Raw genomic sequence first — 23,114 nt, 5'->3', positions numbered from 1 at the left:
GGGGTAAAAGGGTTAACTCTATTATTCTTGTGTCTTCATTTTAAAACAGAAAAATATTTTACCAAAATCAACACAGAGCTATTTTTTCATCGTCTTTTGGAAAAGGATGTCGCATATTTGATCAATCGAAACTGTATTTGTCCCCCTTGTTTAATTTCAAGTATGGAAATTGAAAATAAAGCAATGCCAACTGAATAACTATAGAAATGAACCAGAAGCGTTGCATTAAAATTTTGAAAGACCAGTGTAGCTTAAAGCATTCTAAAATATAAAGACACTTTAGAATACGTAGCCTTTTAGAAAGAAATTCTAATTAGTCAACATCAGCAATACTATTGGTTTGTTGAAAGGTAAGCTCAGTATAGCACTGCCTGAGTCCTTTATAGAAACTCATTTCCAGAAAGTTTCGCCTACACACTGCTCGCTTGGTCACTTTTCAGGACTTTTCAGGCAAGGATGGGTCTATCTCTGTCCACTAAACGTTTGCACTTCGAATAAGTCCAGTGTCCAAGTAGGCAGGATATGCTCGCGAAGCTTACTGTCCGGTAATCTGACCCTATCCGCTGTAGTAGTGTAAGGTAGCAGTGTACAGTAGCGTACGGTGGCCATGGGTAATATTTTTGTACAATGAATAACCCATGTAATATTACATGTACAAAGTTTAAAAACAAAATCAGCACTCAAATTGGCATATACATGATGAGGTGGACTATGTGGGCTCCACATTTAAAAAAAAATATAATTATAATTTGGTTTGAGACTACATTTTTGGCCATTTACAAATCTGTGTCTACACAACAAAAGCTAGCTTTTCATGAAGTCTATTTTTGTACTCAGCACATATGTAAATATTGTGAAAAGTCCAGTAAAACGACCTATGCTAAAACGTGAGTATTTCTTTTACCGAGTAGGTGATATTGAATTTCTTGCATTTTTTGGCGCTTTTTGATGTGGTAACCATGGTTTTTACAAGTCCTCAATCTGGGAAAATCACTTTTTGAAAAAGAAATCATTCTTCTAAAGAAAATGTATTCAAAATGTAGTTTATAAATATATATATATAGGTGTGTTGTGCAGGATAAATCCGCTATCCATGTTTATCTGAGACATGCCCTTTATTTTTAGGATCAAGCCATTTCTACTGTACACTGCTACCTAAACATAAAAATGAACCCATTGTTAATATAGGTCTTTGACTTATTCGACAAAATTGTATTTCATTTGCATTCGTGACCATTGTTGCCTTGACAAGCAGAAATATCAGCATTCAAAGTGAACAAGCTAGGCTGTTTTTCAGCTATTTATAAGCCCAGATTGAACGATTTCTCCGTTTCTGCAACTTGTTAAACATTAAATTAAATACATGTACGATTTTAACTTTATATCTATAACGGGTAGTTCATAGAAGCAGACATTGTTGAAGATACGTTTTAAACGGATTCATTAACAACGATACAGTTTTGTTTTACATATGTTTAACATTGTCATAACCGAACTAACGCGATTTCTGTACGGAGGTTGTTTTATAATTCAGTGAAATTTCATAGATATCGCCTTGATGGAAAAGACTTGTAATTATCATGACTTCATTAACACTACTTAAATATATTCTTGTCTGCATGCGTGCGTAGGAACACATACACATAGCATACACGCAATTACCCACGTACGTACGCATATATATATGTAAAGTGATTCCTTCCTATAAAGGACGACACACGTACAATCATAGAGGCTGGATATATCTTTACTGTTGAAATAACATGATTACAACTAAGATTACATGCTTTTCATGGCGTTTTGGACCCAGGTCCTGAAGGCGTACGTCTCGGCGTATACTGAAGGAGAGTTCGTCGGACAGCCTACCAGTCCAAATGACGTCACACCAGCAAGTTCAAATTCATTACCGACTCTACACGCCAAAGGACCTCCACTGTCACCCTGAGACGCAAACAAAAATGTGACAGAAGTAAGGTCATCTTCTTCATACCATAACTATATTTAAGATAGTCAATTAAATACATTGATGACCATGTTTTATAAAGACACAGATTTTCAAAGCAAATTATGGAATTTCAAAGCACTGATAAAAACTTCTTCTGATGATTAAAACATTGCTCTAATAGATCATAGACAGGTGCCTCTCTTTTGTACACTGTTAAGTGTCAAAATCAACAAAGTCGGAAGCAGCAAACCCCGTCTAGTCTGTTCATCTTTTTTCCATAAGAAGAAGAGAGGGACAGTAAAATACAAAAAGCGCGTTCAATATTGTAACAGATACTTTTGAGATTTGTACGCAAGAATATTTCTACGCAATCAAAAGGTCTGATATCCATTGAGGTTTGCAATAAAAACAATGACAATCTTGACACTATAAATTCATTTTTTTAAGAACGGTTAGGCGTCCGTTTACATCACATTGTTTTTCGGGATTTCCCCTTAGAACCGACGCTTCTTGCATTCACAGCGAAGAAATGGTTACGCAAATGCATGACCGGAAATGGACTTTTGGATCTCCAAATATGTTTGAGGTTTATCACGTAAAAATCACAAAAATTTCAAAATCTGTTAAACAAAAGAAAGAACCTTCAATATTTTGGTATTAAACTGAACTATTTCACATAATTATTCATAAAAGGAATTACTCATGAATCCTTGGCCCATCTCGAAAGCATTGGTCTCATAAATTCTTTAGAATATAAGTAGAAGCATTTATTCTTAATCAATCACATCCTCCAAACTACATGTAGATCACCATTTTAAGCGCGTCAATTAGTTTTATACACAAATTAATAAAGGAAGTATATCGTTAGCATTGGTCTTGGCATGTAACACAGTACCGTTTAAACGTGCCATGTTGCACTCCTTTATGGATGTTAAAAAGATGAATTTGAATGTTTTCATTACGTTGAAACAACTATTATTATATCGTTCGTTGTAGTCTCATTCGGTTCAAAATGTAACTCAAATTGTTTCAGCAAATAGCAGGATAGCTGTTCAAAATATATGTCGAATTTGTTTAGAAAATAGGAGAATAGTTATTCAAAAGACATCTCAAACTGTTTTGGCAAATAGTAGAATTGCTTTTCAATATATACGTCTTTTTTGTGAATTCGTTCTTTCCTTGTTTTGTCAAGCAGCATATGTCATTCGAAAACTATTCGGAAATTTCCGTCACAATTTACGAGAAAAGAGTTCTAGCTGTTATTGGATCATTACAACATTTTTGGTTCTTACGGTTATCTCAGGGCTGTTCAATGGAATTGTTAATGTGTAAACATATTAGATTCATATAGGGGTATTACCAGTGATGGATATCAATTTCAACTATATGTTTGTTGACCAGCAATTAAAGTTATCTTATTAGTTAGAATTATAACATTCTGTCGATCATTGGTGAGCTGCATTTTTTTCTGGATTTGACAAGATATTCCTGATGGGAGCATCTGATGTATTACAAATCCGTGAGGTCTGGTATTGACCAAACGTTTGTGGACACGGCCGTCATATGACCTTGGTTGTTGTGTGGACCGTGAAATCACAGCTAAGCAGTACTTACATTGCAGCTTCCTGAGGCTCCTGCGCCGTCCAGACAAATATGTATGTCTCCGTTCAGGTAATTGGAACCAATATATGGTGTGCAAACGGCATCAGTCAGTACCTTAACGTTGGTCCTCTGTAGCTGAGTGGGTAAATCACCTGTCAATGACAAATACGAATGTTGAAATATGAATTTAGGAAATGCTTTAGTAATTAGTGTTCAGTTTTGTATAATGTTCATTGATAAAATTGGTAGTATTTTAATATAAAATCTGGTTAAAAATTAAATAGAATTAAATTTTCGTATAACTGATCAATGAACTACGAAACTATCATTAGGTCAAGATAACACGTCTGACTCAGTATATGACACATATGAAACCCCAATGAAGATACTAGTTTAAATATTTACTTTGATTATCTAAACGCTATAAATATTCATCCACAAGGAAAACCTTATGCTAAAACTATGCCTAGTATATTTACTTATCATAAACGAGTAGATACGGTTTATGTGGGTTGTGTGAACTCCTCTGAAGAATCAACTTTAACATGAGTGTTTAATTGGCAGAAGCAATATACAACCATGCTACTTCACAACTGCAGAACCAAAGTAAGCAAACTTTCCAACGGACAAAAATGCTAATTTACAACCAAAGGTCATGTCAGAAACAGTTTAAATAACAAGGATGGAGTTCACAACTGCAGGTCACACCAAAACTGGATGAGGTCCACATCGCAAGCTGTTCAACAGATGTCAGTTCTACATTACACCTCGGGGTCACATCAGAGGAGAAGCTATTTGCTGATTACAAGATATTGCTTTAATGAAGACAAAACTGTAGTAATCACTAAAAATTGAAGTAAGACAAGGGAAGGTTAACAAGGAGATAAAACCACGTGTTTCGCATGGGTAAGAATATATATATATGTCATGTAACTTATGATAATCATTTATACTGAATACTGTTCAACAATTAAACGGTCATGTTTTACGTCTGAGAGGTATACCACTAACTCTTCAGCTAAAGACAATTTTACTTTTGCAGCTGATAATATTATTAGTTATATAGTCAGTTACTGACCCTCTACAGAACCATAGAGGGTCAGTAACTGACTATATAACGAATTTATCGCATCGAGGACCCTTTTTGCTTAAAATGAAAATGATGTAATGTATAACAAAACAATATGAATATTTAACATACTCAAATGTTTTAGTTTGAATCGGTGAGCAATGGGCGGCCATATTGCCCTATAATGGAATCATACTGACCCTCTATAGAAAATTAGAGGGTAACCAATTGACAGCTCTAAACCAATGGTTTTTGGACATTTTGTCCGAGGTGCGATAAAAGTTAATATACATTTTATACTGATCTGAGGGTCACACCGCAGTGCTAAATATACAAGAAAAAAATATATATATTGAAATAGAGAACATTTTTCTTTCACCTCTTCAATACATTTTTTTCACTATCATTTCTAGATGAATTATTTTCTCAATAATACAAACATTCATATGATACCCATGACACATACGGGCAACACGGCCATTGTTTGACTCCGCGACCGGAAGAGTTATGCAAAAGTATTCTTACTATCGCTGCTTGTTCTACCCCATCCTGTAATCACACAGTCCTCTTCATTGTAGCCTGCTAGTTGGGCGTTAGTAGCGGATGTCAAACTTATCGGTTGTTTGTTTGAGTTGAACGAAATTGAAGAACTTAACTTCATGATGGCAATATCATTTGGAAAGGCGCCTTCGCCAGTGTTTGGCGAATTTTGGAAGTTTTCGTGCTGAGGAGAACAAAGCTTGTTTTCAGTGTAAATAAGCTATACGACGTTTCAGATACTTTGTGTGCTACACAGAAAGCTTTGACATCTCGAATTTCTACGTCACTACTAGTTTGTTGCATCATTTATTTGCATTATGACGATACATTTCATTTGTTTACATATAAAATATCCGAAAAATGAATAACACTGTACGATACAGCTGTTTTAACCTTCTAGGACACATCGCTGTGGCAGGGACTTAAAGGGTGGATTTGCGAATTGGTCTGTTAAATCAGAATTGGGAATACCTTGAACTATATTTATTCAACAAATACCACTTTGTTATGAACGTAAGACACACACATGCGCTTCAACCAATACAGTTTGGTATCAAATACAGTTGCACTGTACCGTACAGCTGTTTAGTCCATTTAGGACTCATCAGTGTGCCACTACTTCAGGAAAGCTGCAGGTCAGACTAAAGTATAGTTGAAGCTGACTTACCTGCAACACATTGGATACGGAGTGTGTGGAACCTCCAGAGACGCGACTGGAACTGCCTACACGGATCGAGTACGTACTGTGACGAAAAATGTGAAATAAAGGCTGAAAGCTTCCCTAATATAAATCTCTATTTTAGAGAAAGTCGCACTCAAAGAAAACCGAATACGATTTTAATTGTTAGAAAAATTGATGACAGTGTTGACAGATAAACAGATGACAGGAATATACAACCCGGTATAATATTTATCCTTAACTCTGACATAAATCACGGGTATTATGGCTGAGGTGATATACATCTCTAAGAGAGATTACTAAAACTAAAGTCACGGGTATCATTTGTGATGTATACCTGGTGTTCCTTAAACACTGCTGTCGTTTTAAATGTTATTACTTAAATGTAGTTAAATGTGATATACCCCTTGTCTATAAAGACCCACTGTAAATAGAAGGGTCTTTTCTATAACGACCCATTGTAAATAGAGGGGTATTATCTATAACGACCTATTGTAAATAGAAGGGTCTTGTCTATAACGATCTTCTGTAAATAGAGGGGTATTGTCTATAACGACTCACTGTAAATAGAGGGGTATTGTCTATAACGACTCACTGTAAAAAGAGGGGTATTATCTATCACGACCCATTGTAAATAGAGGGGAATTGTCTATAACGACCCACTGTAAATAGAGGGGTATTGTCTATAACGACCCATTGTAGAGAGAGGGATCTTGTCTATAACGAACCATTGTAAATGGGAGGGTCTTGTCTATAACTACCCACCGTAAATAGAGGGTTTTTGTCTATACCGACTCACTCTAAATAGAGGGGTATTGTCTATAACGACCCACTGTAAATAGAGGGGTATTGTCTATGACGACCCACTGTAAATAGAGGGGTATTGTCTATAACGACCCACTGTAAATAGAGGGGTATTGTCTATGACGACCCACTGTAAATAGAGGGGTATTGTCTATAACGACCCACAGTAAATAGAGGGGTATTGTCTATGACGACCCACTGTAAATAGAGGGGTATTGTCTATAACGACCCACTGTAAATAGAGGGGTATTGTCTATGACGACCCACTGTAAATAGAGGGGTATTGTCTATAACGACCCACAGTAAATAGAGGGGTATTGTCTATGACGACCCACTGTAAATAGAGGGGTATTGTCTATAACGACCCACTGTAAATAGAGGGGTATTGTCTATAACTACCCACCGTAAATAGAGGGTTTTTGTCTATACCGACCCACTGTAAATAGAGGGGTTTTGTCTATAACGACCCACTGTAAATAGAGGGGTATTGTCTATAACTACCCACCGTAAATAGAGGGGTATTGTCTATAACGACCCACTGTAAATAGAGGGGTATTGTCTATGACGACCCACTGTAAATAGAGGGATATTGTCTATAACGACCCACTGTAAATAGGGGGTATTGTCTATAACGACCCACTGTAAATAGAGGGGTTTGTCTATAACGACCCACTGTAAATAGAGGGGTATTGTCTTTAACGACCCACTGTAAATAGAGGGGTCTTGTCTTTAACGACCCACTGTAAATAGAAGACTATTGATAGTCTTGCCTCCTCCGTGTCTTACTGGGTTTCTATGTGAAATAAGTCATATGAAATTGCTATCCATGACGTCATACATGTATGCATGAATGCCATAAATTTACTCTTGAGTGGTGGCACAATTACTAGCGAATACCGTCGTCATATTACATTAGCGTCTCTTAAGACAAACACAAACAAACAAACCTCGCGCTATTTCCAACGCAGTGAGCTGCCGTGAGAACAAAGTCCTCACTAAGTATAACGGCACCACAGATGTGTTGTCCATAAGACCTCAGCGAGGCCTGCCATGGGTAGTTATTGATATAGGCGTCATCACCTCCCACGATCCTGCCCTCTCCCTTCAAATCAGCCTGAAGTGCATACAATACCCATCTTGTGTGTGAATATATCTAAACAGTATATCAAGAGTGAACTGATTTTGTTTGGATCAACGGTAACTTATATAATAAATATGTTATAAAATTCTGACACGTATAAAGATAAAGATAAAGTTTTTTCTGCGTATTCGTTTTATTTCTTCACTTTTGGTACGTGTACCCTCCTTTTAATTTCTTTTTATGTTTCAAATACTGCATGTTTTAGGTTATTATTACACAAAACGATTTTGCGCAAGTTTCAGAAAAACACGAGTTTCTAACAATCATTTACTCTTAATTTTACTGGGTTTGACGAGACATTATGCAGGATGACATAAAGTCACGCTCACTGATTTCGCCTGTGTTTATTTTTGTTATGTTTTATCTATTTAATATTCTTCCCCACGTAGTTTATTTTTCCGTTTGTTTTGATGGTCTGCAATTGTCTTTTTGTACGTCGTCTAATTCTTATTCATGTGTATAAACAATGTGGTACATTTTCCTTTTAATCTTGAAACGGGAATTGGCGTTATTAAATACCTGAAACTTTTGTTCACATTCCCAAATTTACTTTCATTGTTGTGCTTATTTTTTTATTACAATATTTTTATGAGAATAGCGTATTTCGTTGACATTCTCACACGTTAGAAGGATGAGTGAAATTATCAGAACAATCAAACATACACATGTATAATGATATTATAAAGGAAAACCATAGGAATGTCTGTTGTTGAATCGGAACATGATTGATACTGATTGGTTGAAAATATGTTTGTGTCGGGACATTTCATTGGACGTTACTAATCACGTGTCTCTATTGTAATATGACGTCAAAATCAACTGGACTAACAAAACTATAATTTTCGTTTATACTGTCAATGCAGTGGAGATATCACTTCAGTATATCATTTAGCTTATGAGGCATCTCCTAAATAGATAGAGAAATATTTTTGATGTGTTATGTGTAAAGTTGACTTACCATATTTCTATCATACTTATAATCCCTGATTATTTATGCATTTAATGCTACAAGACTATGGATAGAAGCTAGAAATTTAGCTTAAATCTTTGATGGGTGATTTACATACTTTCCTAGATTTGACCGGAATCACCACGACCTGAATATCCAACTAATGATATATCATTGTCAACAGGTATAAAAGCCTCCTTTCTTTAATCTTTGAGGTTTAATTTACCTTCTCTCCTAGATTTTTGATGGAAGTGATCATGACGGGAACTACACGTGGTACAAGAAACTCGATTCGTCCGGAGTTACATGAACTTGCCTCAACCTTTTAAGGGGGTTTATCATGTCTTCGTTCTGTTTTTCTGTCTCCCCAGGTCATTTTGCTGTCTTATCGTGTCAAACGGATTTTTTCTAGATGATTTTACTTAAGATGCGTGAACAAATACATTGACGAAATGTCTCAGTATTTTAGACATTGATCAACACGATACAATTTGTTATCGAAAATATACATATATTTTGAAATATGTTTTTTTTTTTTTTATATATATATTTCATTCTCTGCCAAAATTGCAAAGCAATGTACATTTAATTGTGGTATTTTGTATATGCTGCACTTAACGAATCTATTATTTATTGAAAACAAATATGTAAGTTATTGTTTTTCTGTATGTTATAAAGTGTGATGTTTTTATTGATATGAAGATATTTGGAGGTGGAAAACAAAAACCGATGAATATATGATGTTTTGCAATAACCGACTGACCGATATCTTTCCTTTTCGGTTGAATTGAACCATTCATTTTTCAACTAGATATTATGCTTCTGTGTCTTTAATAAATGTTGAAAGATACATTTGTGTCTTCATTTGTTCATTTAGCTGTATTAGGAAATGTTCAGGAACATCTTGATATTTTCGTATCACATATTATTTTCAGACTTGACAAGGACCGATTCTTTCAATACTTCAAATTATATTCAAGAAAAGGAACAACCGATCTTATCGTAGGGTGAATTAAATCAGTTGCATCAACATAAAACCGGGAAGTTTACTTTGTGTACACAAACTATTCGAAAATGAGATGCTTCCTGAACAAAGCTAAATAATATGGACTTACCTGAGTCTGCAAGGCAAGGTCGATAAGGTCCTGCCCCGGGTGGTGGGGAGTTGGAATCTCCGGGAACGCTAGGCAACCTACGATTTGAAGATGCAATGTTATGTTTATTTCCGTTTTAGTACAGGAAATGTAAAGAATGTATCAACAATTGGAATGACGTCATTGTCGAGATTGTAGGCGGTGTTACCTAGGATCCCTGATGTGTTCAGAACTGCAAATTTACATACTTTATTCAGTACAAAAAGGTAATCAGTTAAATATTCAAAGCAGCGACGGGTGATGCAATAATAATTGGAGGTTCTTATAAACCGCTTTATCACAACCTAGTTCGTAGGTCGTCTCAAAGCGGTTCACAAATTATTATCCGTGGTTATAGGGCCTTTGCAACCAGCCAATATATTTCTCAACTCCCTGGGGAGCATACAGCCGGAGCTGCCATTTCGTCGCTAACAGCTAGCATTCGACAATTCTAGCACTGCCGATACAAATAGGTAATCAGTTAAATATTCAAGCAGCCACGTGTGATGTAGACAAAGTTTAAACTTAAAACAACTAAATGACACCTATGACCATTCTGCACTAATATGCAACACTATGATGCATAACTAAATATATAAACAATAGCATCATCATTTCATTCAATTTCCAACTTATAACATATAATGCATGTGTCATTTATGATAATCAATTATCTTACTTCACGAACATAAGATATTATGAATAAGAAATGCTTGTAATGATAACAATATATGGTTTCATAACCGAGTTGTAACAAAACGAGAGAAAATACATATGTAATGTCTTATGAAAATAATAATATGAACATTTTCTTACCTATTATATAACCAGGATTTACGAATGCATCAGTTATGTCATTGATAATGATATGATAATTGTTAACCGATCTATAACCTAACTAATAAAATACGTACAGGTTGTAATAATAATTATGCATATACATACATAATGTGTTTCGTGACAATATGCTCATTTTGGAACCAACTTACATCGTTATGGCTTATGAATAAAACACATCTCTAAATTATCAAAACTGAAATAATATGATAGTTTCCTTTCCGCTGAAAACAAGACTGAGAAGCCAAACTGCCATGGTGTCGACTTACGCACTAATGAAGATCGTATCGAGAAAGGGACCTACGGATGTATTTATACTCTCTTGTTCGGAATCCACCTGGCTCTGTCCTTCCCCCCAAGCGATCAACGTTTCAAAAAAGGAGTGACATAAGCACTTAATTTGTTTATAAATTTGCTGCTGACATTGATTATTTAACTCCCAAATTACCACTAGAGTCATCATGTGGGCCTCTTGTGGTTGAGAATATGTTTGTGATACTATAAGATGTGTATTACGCCAGACGGGGATAAAGCGAATGTCATCAAGAAAAGGACATATTGTGTTTTCTCATACAAGTATTCTCTTAAAGATATCAAACAGTCATAAAACCGTTGTTCCGAATACCGCATAACTGTTCAACAATATGTTGTTCATTTTACAACACTATTGAAGCATATGGTGTAACCAGCAAACTTATGTTTTGAATATATAACATCATATTAAATTACTTAAAATACGCGGCAGGTGACGTTTATGCGAAAATGTATTAGATTTGCATTGCAAACTCATGCATCAAGCTAACTGTAACATGTGCTTGTGGTTTTTGTTTTGCATTGCATTTTAAATGGATGGGGTGGAGGCATTTATCTATTCAATTTGGTATTAACGGGTAATATGGTGAACTGTTCAAAACTTCTCTGACAGAATAGAACTGTTTATGTCTCTATATTTTGATTCATGAAACAAATTATCATATTCTCAAATAATTAAAATTTGTTTTCTACCAATTAAGATTACAGACAAATTACAAGGCCAGCGCTCCTGATTACCCGATTCCACTGAGGGTGACGACTGAGGGTCTGTGTGAGGGTGTTTATATAATGAGGTGTCTCCTTTCTCGGGAATGTTGTATTATTGATTTGTTAAAATGTCTTTTTTTTGTTTGGTTTTGCGTCGCCTATTGTGCGTGTGTTTGTGTTTGTGTGTGTGTGTGTGTGTGTGTGTGTGTGTGTGTGTGGGCATGCATGCGGCACTACGCTAGTTTTTATTTTACAAATAAAACCTATTTGTCTGTTTAAATATGTTACTTCATGTTTTTACACACCAGGTTTAATCATAAAAATCATTTCATATTTTTTTTATATTTCGAACCGAGTCACATTTAAACAGGCCACCTGTACTCTGAATGTTCGAGAAATTGTCAGCTATTTTCAATTTCTACCTGGCCAAAGATAGACAAACTTAACCTCAAAAATACTCTCATAGTCTTCAAGAGGTATTCAAAGCTGATAAAATGACAAGATGTATAATTATCAATAATGTTGTGCAAATGTTACTGGTATTCCCCTTACCAAGTGATGTCGTTTTAATACTTTAGGTAAATTATCGGAGAGGGCTGTCACGGTCTCAAATTAGCGGAAAAACGTCTTGTCTCGTTCAGATAACAGAAGAAACAGATGAGTAACACAGGCCCACTTGTCCTTTTTGTTATCAACTGTGGTCAGTCTTAATAAAAATGTTACATTTGTAAGAGTATTTAATTTATGTACCTCTGAAGACACATTTGAACTCTACCCATTGAAAGGTTGGAATAGTTCATTATGAAATGGCAGGGGTGAATGAGTTAAGGGTAATTTTATTGATATAGAGTATGTGAAAAGGTCATATCAATTGTTTGAGGATACTTATGTGCAATCGCTATACAGGATATAAGTAATATTTAACATGAAGACGTAATATGTTTGATTTCATTCAATTATTCAAAGTCGAAATTACAAAAGAAATAATATAGGCAAGTAATTAACATTAGCAATAAACCACAGAAAATATTAATTAGCAGGAAACGATTGCAACAGGTCATGTTCTGATTCATTATAATACCTACACCTGCAAAACCACAAGAACGATTCTCATTTCAAATGGTGATATAAACTTGAATTTCAAGCGGTAAATCGATGGAACACAAGTAATAAAATTATCTATGTAAGAATATGTATTTTGGAAACAATATAACGAAAATGGAAAGAATGACAAAATATCAGATCGGTGAAGCAAATTTTATTTTTAAAGAGATACAAATAAAGTGTTAATGTGATGACAATCAGATGATGTGAGGACAAGATATATTACAAATATGAAATTGACATTGTAATCAACATTATGATAAAATCATGGGGAAACAGTACAGACATGTCAACGTATGGCAGATAGCGAAGCTTCGAAACTAATCTATTGATGTTATAATAACTTTCCTTTCTGGCAAAAGTGAATGTGAAATGGTCTTACCACGGGGGAAATATCGTATAGGAAGTGTGCCATTTCTCCCAGGAATCTAAGTAATGGGTGATTGGGTGGCACAGTTGAAAACGCACTCGTCCTTCACCAAGGCGGCTGGGGTTAGATTCCCGAATCGGATGTGAACATTTGCGGAGTCAGCTGCCCGACCACATGGGTTTCCTCCGGTTTCCTTTTTTTTTTTTTATGTAAAATAAATAGAGATTATATTTTATAATGATAAGATATATTAAAAAAAACATGAATATAGGAAAAACAGATTTGATGGTTTGATAGTTTGAAAACATTATTAGTGGTAGGTATACTTTATTATCAATAAACACAAGATACATATTGGAACTCAATATTGAATGACATAATGAAAGAACAAAATAGTTTTTGAAAAGCAAAGGAAAGCAAACCCCCAGATAACCTCGCGAAAAAGCAAAGCAAAACCCCTTGATGACCTCGCGAAAAAGTAAAGCAAAACCCCCTGATGACCTCGCGAAAAAGCAAAGCAAAACCCTCAGATGACCTCGCGAAAAAGTAAAGCAAAACCCTCAGATGACCTCGCGAAAAAGTAAAGCAAAATCCCCAGATGACCTCGCGAAAAATTAAAGCAAAACCTCCAGATGACCTCGCGAAAAAATAAAGCAAAACCTCCAGATGACCTGGCATTAAAATGGAAAGCAAAACCCCCCAGATGACCTCTAGGTACGTGTTACCTGCGACATATGTGACAACCGCCATTGACGACTACTGTCCTATTCAGGAATGAAGTCGTCATTAACTTTCTGAATCACAGTTTGTATATATGTCATCAGTCATTGCTGCCACTAAAAGCTACAGGTCAAAATCAGGTCACTTAAAACACAAACGGTAAATGCAATCAGACAATATTAGAAAAATGTGTAATTATTATTATAAATCAATTCTAAAGAATTAGAAGAGCAAATTGTTATTGTAGAAATATATGTCATTTTTATTTACAACAAAAATAGTATTGTTTTATAAATGGCTGAAATGATTTCATGTTGATTAATCAAATGATGGGTCCTAAATCCCCCGCACGTGTGCTATGCTTTCAACACGCACAATTTCATTTTCGCTTTCAATTGATGACGCAAAAAAATCCATGTATATCTCTTCGCTAGTCTTCGAGAATCCATGTGATCTGTTCTATGCAGAAGATGACTATTTGGTTGGTTGTTTTTTTGGGTTTTTTTTTTTTTTTGGGGGGGGGGGTTGTACAAAATTAATGTGCTTTGTGTATGACGTATGACGTCATGAAAATATGTCGTCTTTTTTCCGTTCCATCACTTGATAAGTTTGTGCACTCAAATCAATGAAAAAGCGTGTTATAAATAATATCAAATAATAATTATGTATGTTTCTTAGCGAATCGTTCGTTTAGATTGAAGTAGCATACCTATATCAAAACAACAACATTACATGTAACAAGAGGAATATCAAAGTATATTTAATAAACATAACGTAATATACAAAAAAAAAATGAATAAAAATTATTTCAAAATCAGTGTGTTCTCAAGTTAAATATATATATATATAATAAAAAGGGATTAAATGCACATGTGAAGGAAGTAAATATAGAAAAAATAAGATTAACGATTAGTCGGTCGTTCATCTTATTTTTTCTATATATATATAGAGTCTCTATTTGTAGTGAGAATCTCTCAATACTTATGTGGTCCATATATATTTCAGTTACAGAAATAATACTTACGTCATCTATCGGTTTTTAGTTTATAATCATAATGGTCTATGGGGAATAACTCTGATTCTACATGTTTATTGTAAGTAAAGGGAAACAACTGTGACTCGTTTACATCTCGGTGGAGACAAAATGTTCTCTATATAGTGTAAATCGATGGGCCAGAAAACGTTACAGCTTTTTCAATGACCACTTTTCCTTACATACACATACATATAATTATCTTGTATTACATGGTACATATGAACTTCATTAATGTAAAATAATCTAAATATTACATGGTACACCTGAACATCATTAATGTAAAATAATCTAAATATTACATGAATCTAGTACAATGCAATATAATAACGAATATATTAATGCCTAGAAGATGGAGAGTTTGTTCCCAATCTGGACTTTTCTACCACAATACTTAATTAAATAATTGATTGATAAAGTTCCATTTGTTGTTTTTGTAGTTATAGTAATGGGGACCCATGTCTTCTATTTTGTTATAATAATTTTGATAAGAAAATGCAAATATGATAATAGAGACATCATTTACATACACGGTATCATGCATTGAAACTTGATGAAGAAAGTAGACAGAATCTAGATGATAGAAATTCATCAATCTGAAATCCAGGATTCAAATCCAAATATCGTCCCGATGATTTTTTTTTACACTCAGATCACTGTTTGCTTATATTTCATTTTATCTTTATTCTTGCTCATAAAAGTCCCTTAAGGTATGGTTTTCCTTTCAGAAATATTAATCAAAGCTTTAGTCATGCTGGAAAATCGAAAGCGTGTGCTTTATATATCTATCTATATCATGAAGGTTTACTACTTACCTATATTAATTTAGCAGGATCATTTATCATCGTAACACGTTGTTTTGTAAGTGTAGAACTTATATCCATTACTCTGATATGCCGGGATGGAAGCTCGCACAGTGTATTAATGAGGGAGGAAACCAGAATACCTGAAGAAAACCTTTATTTCGACAAATGGCATATGGTAACTTTTAACACTTACATTGGTAATGATAGAAGAATAGTTAACAAGGAGGCAGTTTAAGCACGCTTAATCACTGAATTGTTATTTTGGGGAAATTTGTTTTGTTTATATTTTCCTAATCCTTATTGTAATGTATCTACTGTAGAACCCACAAAATAAACTTCGCAATAAAGTCGCAATAAGATACAGGATCTATTTTTTAAGCCTTACAGAAGTAAACAGTCTCACAGATTAAATGTTAAGTTTCCAAAGTGAATAGCAGCACTGAAACATCTTCAATAATAATATAAAACGCAAATTTATTCTATTATCTTGCTTGGAAAATTTGGCCATTGAATTTATGATGATCTTGGCGAAAAGAAGGAAACGGAAAAATTTAATAACATCGTTTTCCAAGGACTGGTTGAGTTCAATTATAGTTTATAATAAAAACCTTCATATCTACTAACGACAGATGGTCGCTTTAAACACTTTCATTGATAATGAAAAAAACAATAGAAAACCGGGAAGCACTTCAAGTACGGCTGGTTATTGTTCGTTTTGTATAAAATAAATACACATTTAGCATAAGGGTACAAAAAGGTGTGTCCGCATCAACATCGATAGTGATACCTACATAACATTTGAAAACCACGTCCAATTTTGATGCAATATTCAATAAATATCACGCAGCACATCAACACTCTTATTCGTACTTAAACTAAAAGATGTCAAAATTATACTAAATATAATATATGAATTAAATAAACAATTCACACATAATAAGATTATGAGTGTTTTAGAGCAATTTCAATATATAGAGAAAGGATGTAGATATCTTAAGAGTGACAAAGTCTTTATGTGCCATATGATGCTTATTAACTCTTATCCTATCACGTGAATACTTTGCATTACATTACATAGAAATCCACTGCACTGTACGTTTTCCTATATATAGTAAGCCACCTTTTACTTCTGTTTAGATATAACTGTAGCACTGTTGGGCCAGGACACTTCTGTTTAGACATAACTATAGCACTGTTGGGCCAGGACACTTCTGTTTAGATATAACTGTAGCACAGTTGGGCCAGGACACTTCTGTTTAGATATAATTGAGCACAGTTGGGCCAGGACACTTCTGTTTAGATATAACTGTAGCACTGTTGGGCCAGGACCCTTCTGTTTAGATATAACTGTAGCACTGTTGGGCCAGGACACTTTTGTTTAGATATAACTGTAGCACAGTTGGCTAGGACACTTCTGTTTAGATATAACTGTAGCACTGTTGGGCCAGGACACTTCTGTTTAGATATAACTGTAGCACATTGGGCCAGGACACTTCTGTTTAGATATAACATTAGCACTGTTGGGCCAGGACACTTCTGTTTAGATATAACTGTAGCTCAGTTGGCCAGGACACTTCTGTTTATATATAACTGTAGTACTGTCGGGCCAGGACACTTCTGTTTATATATAACTGTAGCACTGTTGGGCCAGGACACTTCAGTTGACAATGTAGCTTAATCAGTTACAGTGATAGTACATCGAACTTTTCCTACGAATGAAAAGATAAATTGAATTTATGTTACACCAATTGTGAAACAAGTTTTCTAACTTATATCAATTACAGGGTCTTAATGAGGGAGGAAACCAGAATACCTGAAGAAAACCTTCTTTTCGACAAATGACATTTGGTCACTAACATCGATGATGATAGAAAATTAGAAAACAAGAAAGCAGTTTAAGTACGCTTTATTGTTTTACTGATTTGATCTTTTTGGGAAATTCGTTTTTGTTCATATTTTCCTAATATTTATTATGATGTCATAATCTGCTGTAGAATCGACAAAAATCTATTTCGCGATAAAGTCGCAAAAAGATACAGGATATCATAATTTTATCCTTAGAGAAGTAAACAATCTCTCAGATTAAATGTTGAGTTTTCAAAGTTAATAGCAGGATTGGAGATGTTTCATCTTCAGTAATAACATTTAATGCAGATTAATTCTATCATCTTCCTTGATTAATTAATTTAACAATTCTTTTTGTTGGACAAAATGTATAATATCAGAGACAAAAAAGTGTGATATTTCTGTTGATCGTAAGAAAGGTGTAGAGCCCAATTTCTGATTCCAAGTTATCCATGTTTGTCTCATTTTTTCAGATCGACGTGTTCCGTTTTTTAAGATGTAAGATATATACTGTAAAATTGGTTTTGGAGATCACCTCTTTTAAACAATCCGTTCTTTTCATCCCCAAAATTCAGTTTACCATTAATGCTATGTCTACAATATATATACTGTTATCCTCGTTTGCGCGTGAAGGATCAGCAATAATGTCATATTCATTCAGATCTCGATCAAGTGTTTGTCCTGGAGAGATTTAATATAGTCCAAATAACCCCGACCCAAATATCCTTGAGATGGTAGATATAGTCCAAATAACTACGAACCGAATATACTAAAAAGGATAGAGATATTCCAAATAATCCCGACCCAAATATCCTAGAGAGGATAGATATAGTACCAATAACCCTGACCCAAATATCTTTGAGAGGATAGATATAGTCCAAATAACCCTAACTGAAATATCCTGAAGATAACAAAGATAGTTAATATAACCACGACCCATATATCATGGAGAGGATATACATAGTCCAAATAAACCTGACCCAAATACCCTAAGGAGAATAGATATAGTCAAAATAACCCCGTCACAAATATCCTGTAGAGGATAGAGATAGTCCAAATAACCCTGACCCAAATATCATGGAGAAGATAAATATAGTACCAATAACACCGAACCAAATATCACGAAGAGGATGGATATAGTCCAAATGAGCCTGAACCAAATATCCTGAAGATGATAAAGGTAGCCCAAATATCTTGGAGAAGATAGAGAGTGTTAAAATAATCCCGACCCAAATATCCTAGAGAGGATCGATATAGTACCAATAACCCTAACCCAAATTTCCTGAACAGGATAGAGATAGTCCAAATACCCCTGACCCAAATATCCTGAAGAGGATAGAGATGGTCTTAATAACCCTAACCCAAATATCCTGAACAGGATAGAGATAGTCCAACTAACCCCGACCCAAATATCTTTGAGAGGACAGATATAGTCCAAATAACCCTGACCCAAATATCATGGAGAAAATAAATATAGTACCAATAACACCGAACCAAATATCACGAAGAGGATGGATATAGTCCAAATAAGCCTGAACCAAATATCCTGAAGATGATAAAGGTAGCCCAAATATCTTGGAGAAGATAGAGAGTGTTAAAATAATCCCGACCCAAATATCCTAGAGAGGATCGATATAGTACCAATACCCCTGACCCAAATATCCTGAAGAGGATAGAGATGGTCTTAATAACCCTAACCCAAATATCCTGAACAGGATAGAGAAAGTCCAACTAAACCCGACCCAAATATCTTTGAGAGGACAGATATAGTCCAAATAACCATGATCCAAATATCCTGGAGAAGATCGAGATATTCCAAATAACCCTACCTAAATATCCTTGAGAGGATAGATATAGTACCAATAACCTTGACCAAAATATCTTTGAGAGGATATATATAGCCCATAAAACCCTGACCCAAATACCCTGAAGAAGATAGATATAGTCCAAATAACCCCGACACAAATATCCTGTAGAGGATAGAGATAGTCCAAATAACCCTGACCCAAATATCCTGTAGAGATAGTCCAAATAACCCTGACCCAAATATCCGGGAGAAGATAAATATGTTACCAATAACACCGAACCAAATATCACGAAGATGATAGAGGTAGTCCAATTAACCCCGGCCCAAATATCCTGAATAGGATATATATAGTACCAATAACCCTTACAGTTAAGTAATATGCTGTCTCTGTTTGTCATGGTGTTTGTGAAGAATGAACAAAACGGCTGATGAAGATGTGTCGGTAACGTCGTTGATTTAAAGTCAAGGATTATATATACGACAGACGTGGTCAATCAGATTCGTAATTTGATGAGAGTAAATAGTTGATTTATCTAAGTTTTTCGTTTTCAATAGTTCTGACTAGCTCGTCAATAACTTCAGACTAATAATAAATTAATACAAGTTTGCCAGAAGAGGGGCACAGATTATTCCCACAGGAATGCCTACTGTTCGCTTTAAAATCTTACCACGGAACTCAATAAAGAAATTGTCAACTAGAAACTGCATCATTCTTATTGTATCATACTCGGTATATTTCATTTTGACTTTTGGTGTGTTTTTCACAAAATACAACTTATCGTCAACAAACAGTTCAAAAAAGTTATAACAACAGCAAGCAACTATAGATACACAGGTTTAAGACTAGATTTAAAAGTATATTTACACTTTACCATCAACAAACTATTAGTGATAATTATAGCCATAACAAACCAATAATTAATACTACATTGACACACACGTCCAGGTAGTCACCAACATCTTGTTAATGACATTACACATTGCGTTATTATTAAATGGAAAACGGATAGAAACTTCTAATGAAAATAGATATGACAAAAAATAGTATACACACAATGTTAAATTGGGATAATGAAAATACGTTATCTGTCATGATTGAGGTTATTTGAAAGCACGAGCTCTCAGTGTTTTTTACAATGGCAGTGAATATAAGCTTCGATATGTTTAAGTAGACAAACGGAAGTGACTTTTTTTACATGTCATCTATGGAAGATTGTGAAATTAAATACTGTTCCATATATAGCTGAACTGACGTCAACAGGGAACACGTGATGTTGCTGGTTTAATACGGGTATCCAAAGTTTTCGACGAAAGAGACTTCCTGTCACTTTAAACACTAACATTGATAAACATGGAACGAAGTAAAACAAGGAAGCAGTTAAACCCTTTCACCACTGTAGACCATCATGGACTTATCCAGATCAATGGTAGAGTTAATTAAAGTTACATAGGGGTGAAAGGGTAAGCTAAATCGTTTCACTGAATTGTTGTTGAGAAATTGTTTTAACACGTAACAAACTTCACATTCACCTCTGATACAGTATTGTTCAACATTCATTAAGGCATTTATACTAATAATAATAATTCGAGGTTCTTATATACCGTTTTATCACAATCTAGTTCGTAAGTTGTCTCAAAGCGGTTCACAAATTATGATCCGTGGTTATAGGGCCTTTGCAAGCAGCCAATATCTTGCTCAACTCCCTGGGGAGCATACAGCCGGTGCTGCCATTGCGGCGCTCACATGTACAGCTTGCATTCTACAATTCTAGTACTGCCAAACCACGTACTCATTTACAGCCGTTGTATCTTTGAACAAGCAGAGTAAAGTATCTTGCTCAAAGATACAACACAGTGCCATGCCGTGACTCGAACCCGCAACCCTTTGGTCACGAGCCCGGCGTCCTACTGCTAAACTACCGTGCGTCGGTATATCTACTAAATCATCATAAGAAAAGTCAAATGTGTTCTACATTTTGTTTTCAATTTTAAACACTCTATACATACAAAATTTGAATGGATTGAAACCAAACAATGACTTGACCTAATGCAAAATACCTCATTAGTTATTAATACTATGTATCGATTCGGATATAGCATGGACCGTGTCACAATTACACTTACAATTAACCTAGAGAATGCCACTAAGTTACAATATAATTTAATACTATTACCAATATTTGATTTCTACAGATGTATTCCTATTAAATAGCATCATAATTTTCACACGCAAAAATAACACATATGCTGTTGTTATCAAGAATCGATAATGTATAGCATCAAATCTAGTTAATGATTTTCTAGATAAGAAAATATCTCTAAGCGAGAAAAAAATTCCCCTTTGTGGCCTCATCTTCTGTAGTAAACATTACATACTGCATGTGTAAGAAATTTGCTCTGAAATGGATTATTTCTTTTAAGATTTTAACTGATGCAGTAGTACCATTTTCTTTGATTATGAGACTTTTTCTTTATGAATAACGACAAAAAACCACAATATTAGCAATTATTTGATGTAATAAGACGAAATATAGGCACTAGTATGTTGTGTTTAAAATAGACTTTTAGAGACCAATATTTAAAACAAAATCGTTCTTTTAAGAGCCCACCATTTCTCATCCCCAAAATGCAGTTTACCGTTAATGCTAAATGAAGAGACCATTAATATCAAGAGGCTTATTTCGAATGTCTGTTGATATAGATTTAACTATAGTGACATACAAGACAGTATTTTAGACAACAATACAGATATTGTAGTATATATTGATACAGACCTCATAACATGCCTAAATACTATTCTCCTCGTTTGCGAGTGTAGGACCAGCAATACTGTCATTTTCACTCAGATCTCGATCGATTTCCTGTCCTCCGGCGGTGTCATAATCTCCCTCAAGCTTTTGTTTGATGCTAAAAGTAGTGTCATAATCTGAAATGACATTGTCAGAGTTGGAAGATTTACCTTTTTTTACAAAATACGTCGTAATGAGTGTTATCTGCTATCATGGCGTGGGTCACGTGATCATAATTACTTCAATCATGTGTCTCCTGCGATCGGGGTATTTCGTCGAGTTCGTGATAAATTGCTTCATCACTACCTGATGCGCCAATCGTGTGGTACTCGTTTTCCTGAATTTCTTCAATGGTCGCTGATTTATCTTGTCGGTGTGGTTGTACACCTGCTCGGGTTTGCGTTGATGATACAGCATTGTCAACCGGAGACGTTCTCTTTTTGGTCTTATTTTTCGATTCTGGCACCTTTCTCATATAGAGGTAGAGTAGAATTGCAACCAAAATGCAAAGCACACAAATACTGGCCACGAAACCCCAAACGTAACCAGGGATTTGGTCACTTTTTCCAACGTTTCCCGTAGACCCTACAGGACCAACGTTTCCAGTGGACCCTTCAAATTCAACATTGCGGATACATAGTGAACGTAACGGAGTGTTACAGGAGGTAGGTTTTGGCTCCCCTAGCGTCCCGTTCGTGTACAAAACGGCAGCCAGACAGGTATTCAACGGACGCCGAAAGGCTGAAATCCAGTAGTGTTGAGCATCTTTGAAATGTTTGGTTGCAATTTCTCTATTTTCTTTTATTATTGAATAGCTCGGGAAGAAAGTTCCTTTGTGTTTACACACGTCTGTAATGTTAAGCCACGTAGAATACTTATTATCGTATAATCTTTTACTTTTACGTGCTACACATAGCGATG

At 35.0% G+C, this 23,114-nt stretch overlaps 1 protein-coding gene across 1 annotated transcript; it reads right to left on the bottom strand.

Annotated features, from left to right (window-relative positions):
* Positions 1-1,739: 1,739 nt before the first annotated feature.
* On the bottom strand, positions 1,740-22,668 carry LOC110456807 (trypsin beta-like). Its single transcript, XM_021507770.1, has 8 exons — positions 22,500-22,668; positions 22,199-22,330; positions 9,845-9,921; positions 7,587-7,753; positions 5,824-5,899; positions 5,142-5,340; positions 3,560-3,699; positions 1,740-1,941 (listed from the first exon to the last, which is right to left on the bottom strand). Exons 1-8 carry the CDS (start codon positions 22,666-22,668, stop codon positions 1,780-1,782), a joined length of 1,122 nt encoding a protein of 373 aa, XP_021363445.1. The 3' UTR covers positions 1,740-1,779.
* Between the last annotated feature and the right edge of the window lie 446 nt (positions 22,669-23,114).

This window comes from Mizuhopecten yessoensis, unplaced genomic scaffold (assembly GCF_002113885.1).
Source record: "Mizuhopecten yessoensis strain PY_sf001 unplaced genomic scaffold, ASM211388v2 scaffold8849, whole genome shotgun sequence".
NCBI lineage: Eukaryota > Metazoa > Mollusca > Bivalvia > Pectinida > Pectinidae > Mizuhopecten > Mizuhopecten yessoensis.
Note: the sequence above shows the minus strand (reverse complement) of the source record. Positions and strands in the feature narration are given on the sequence as shown.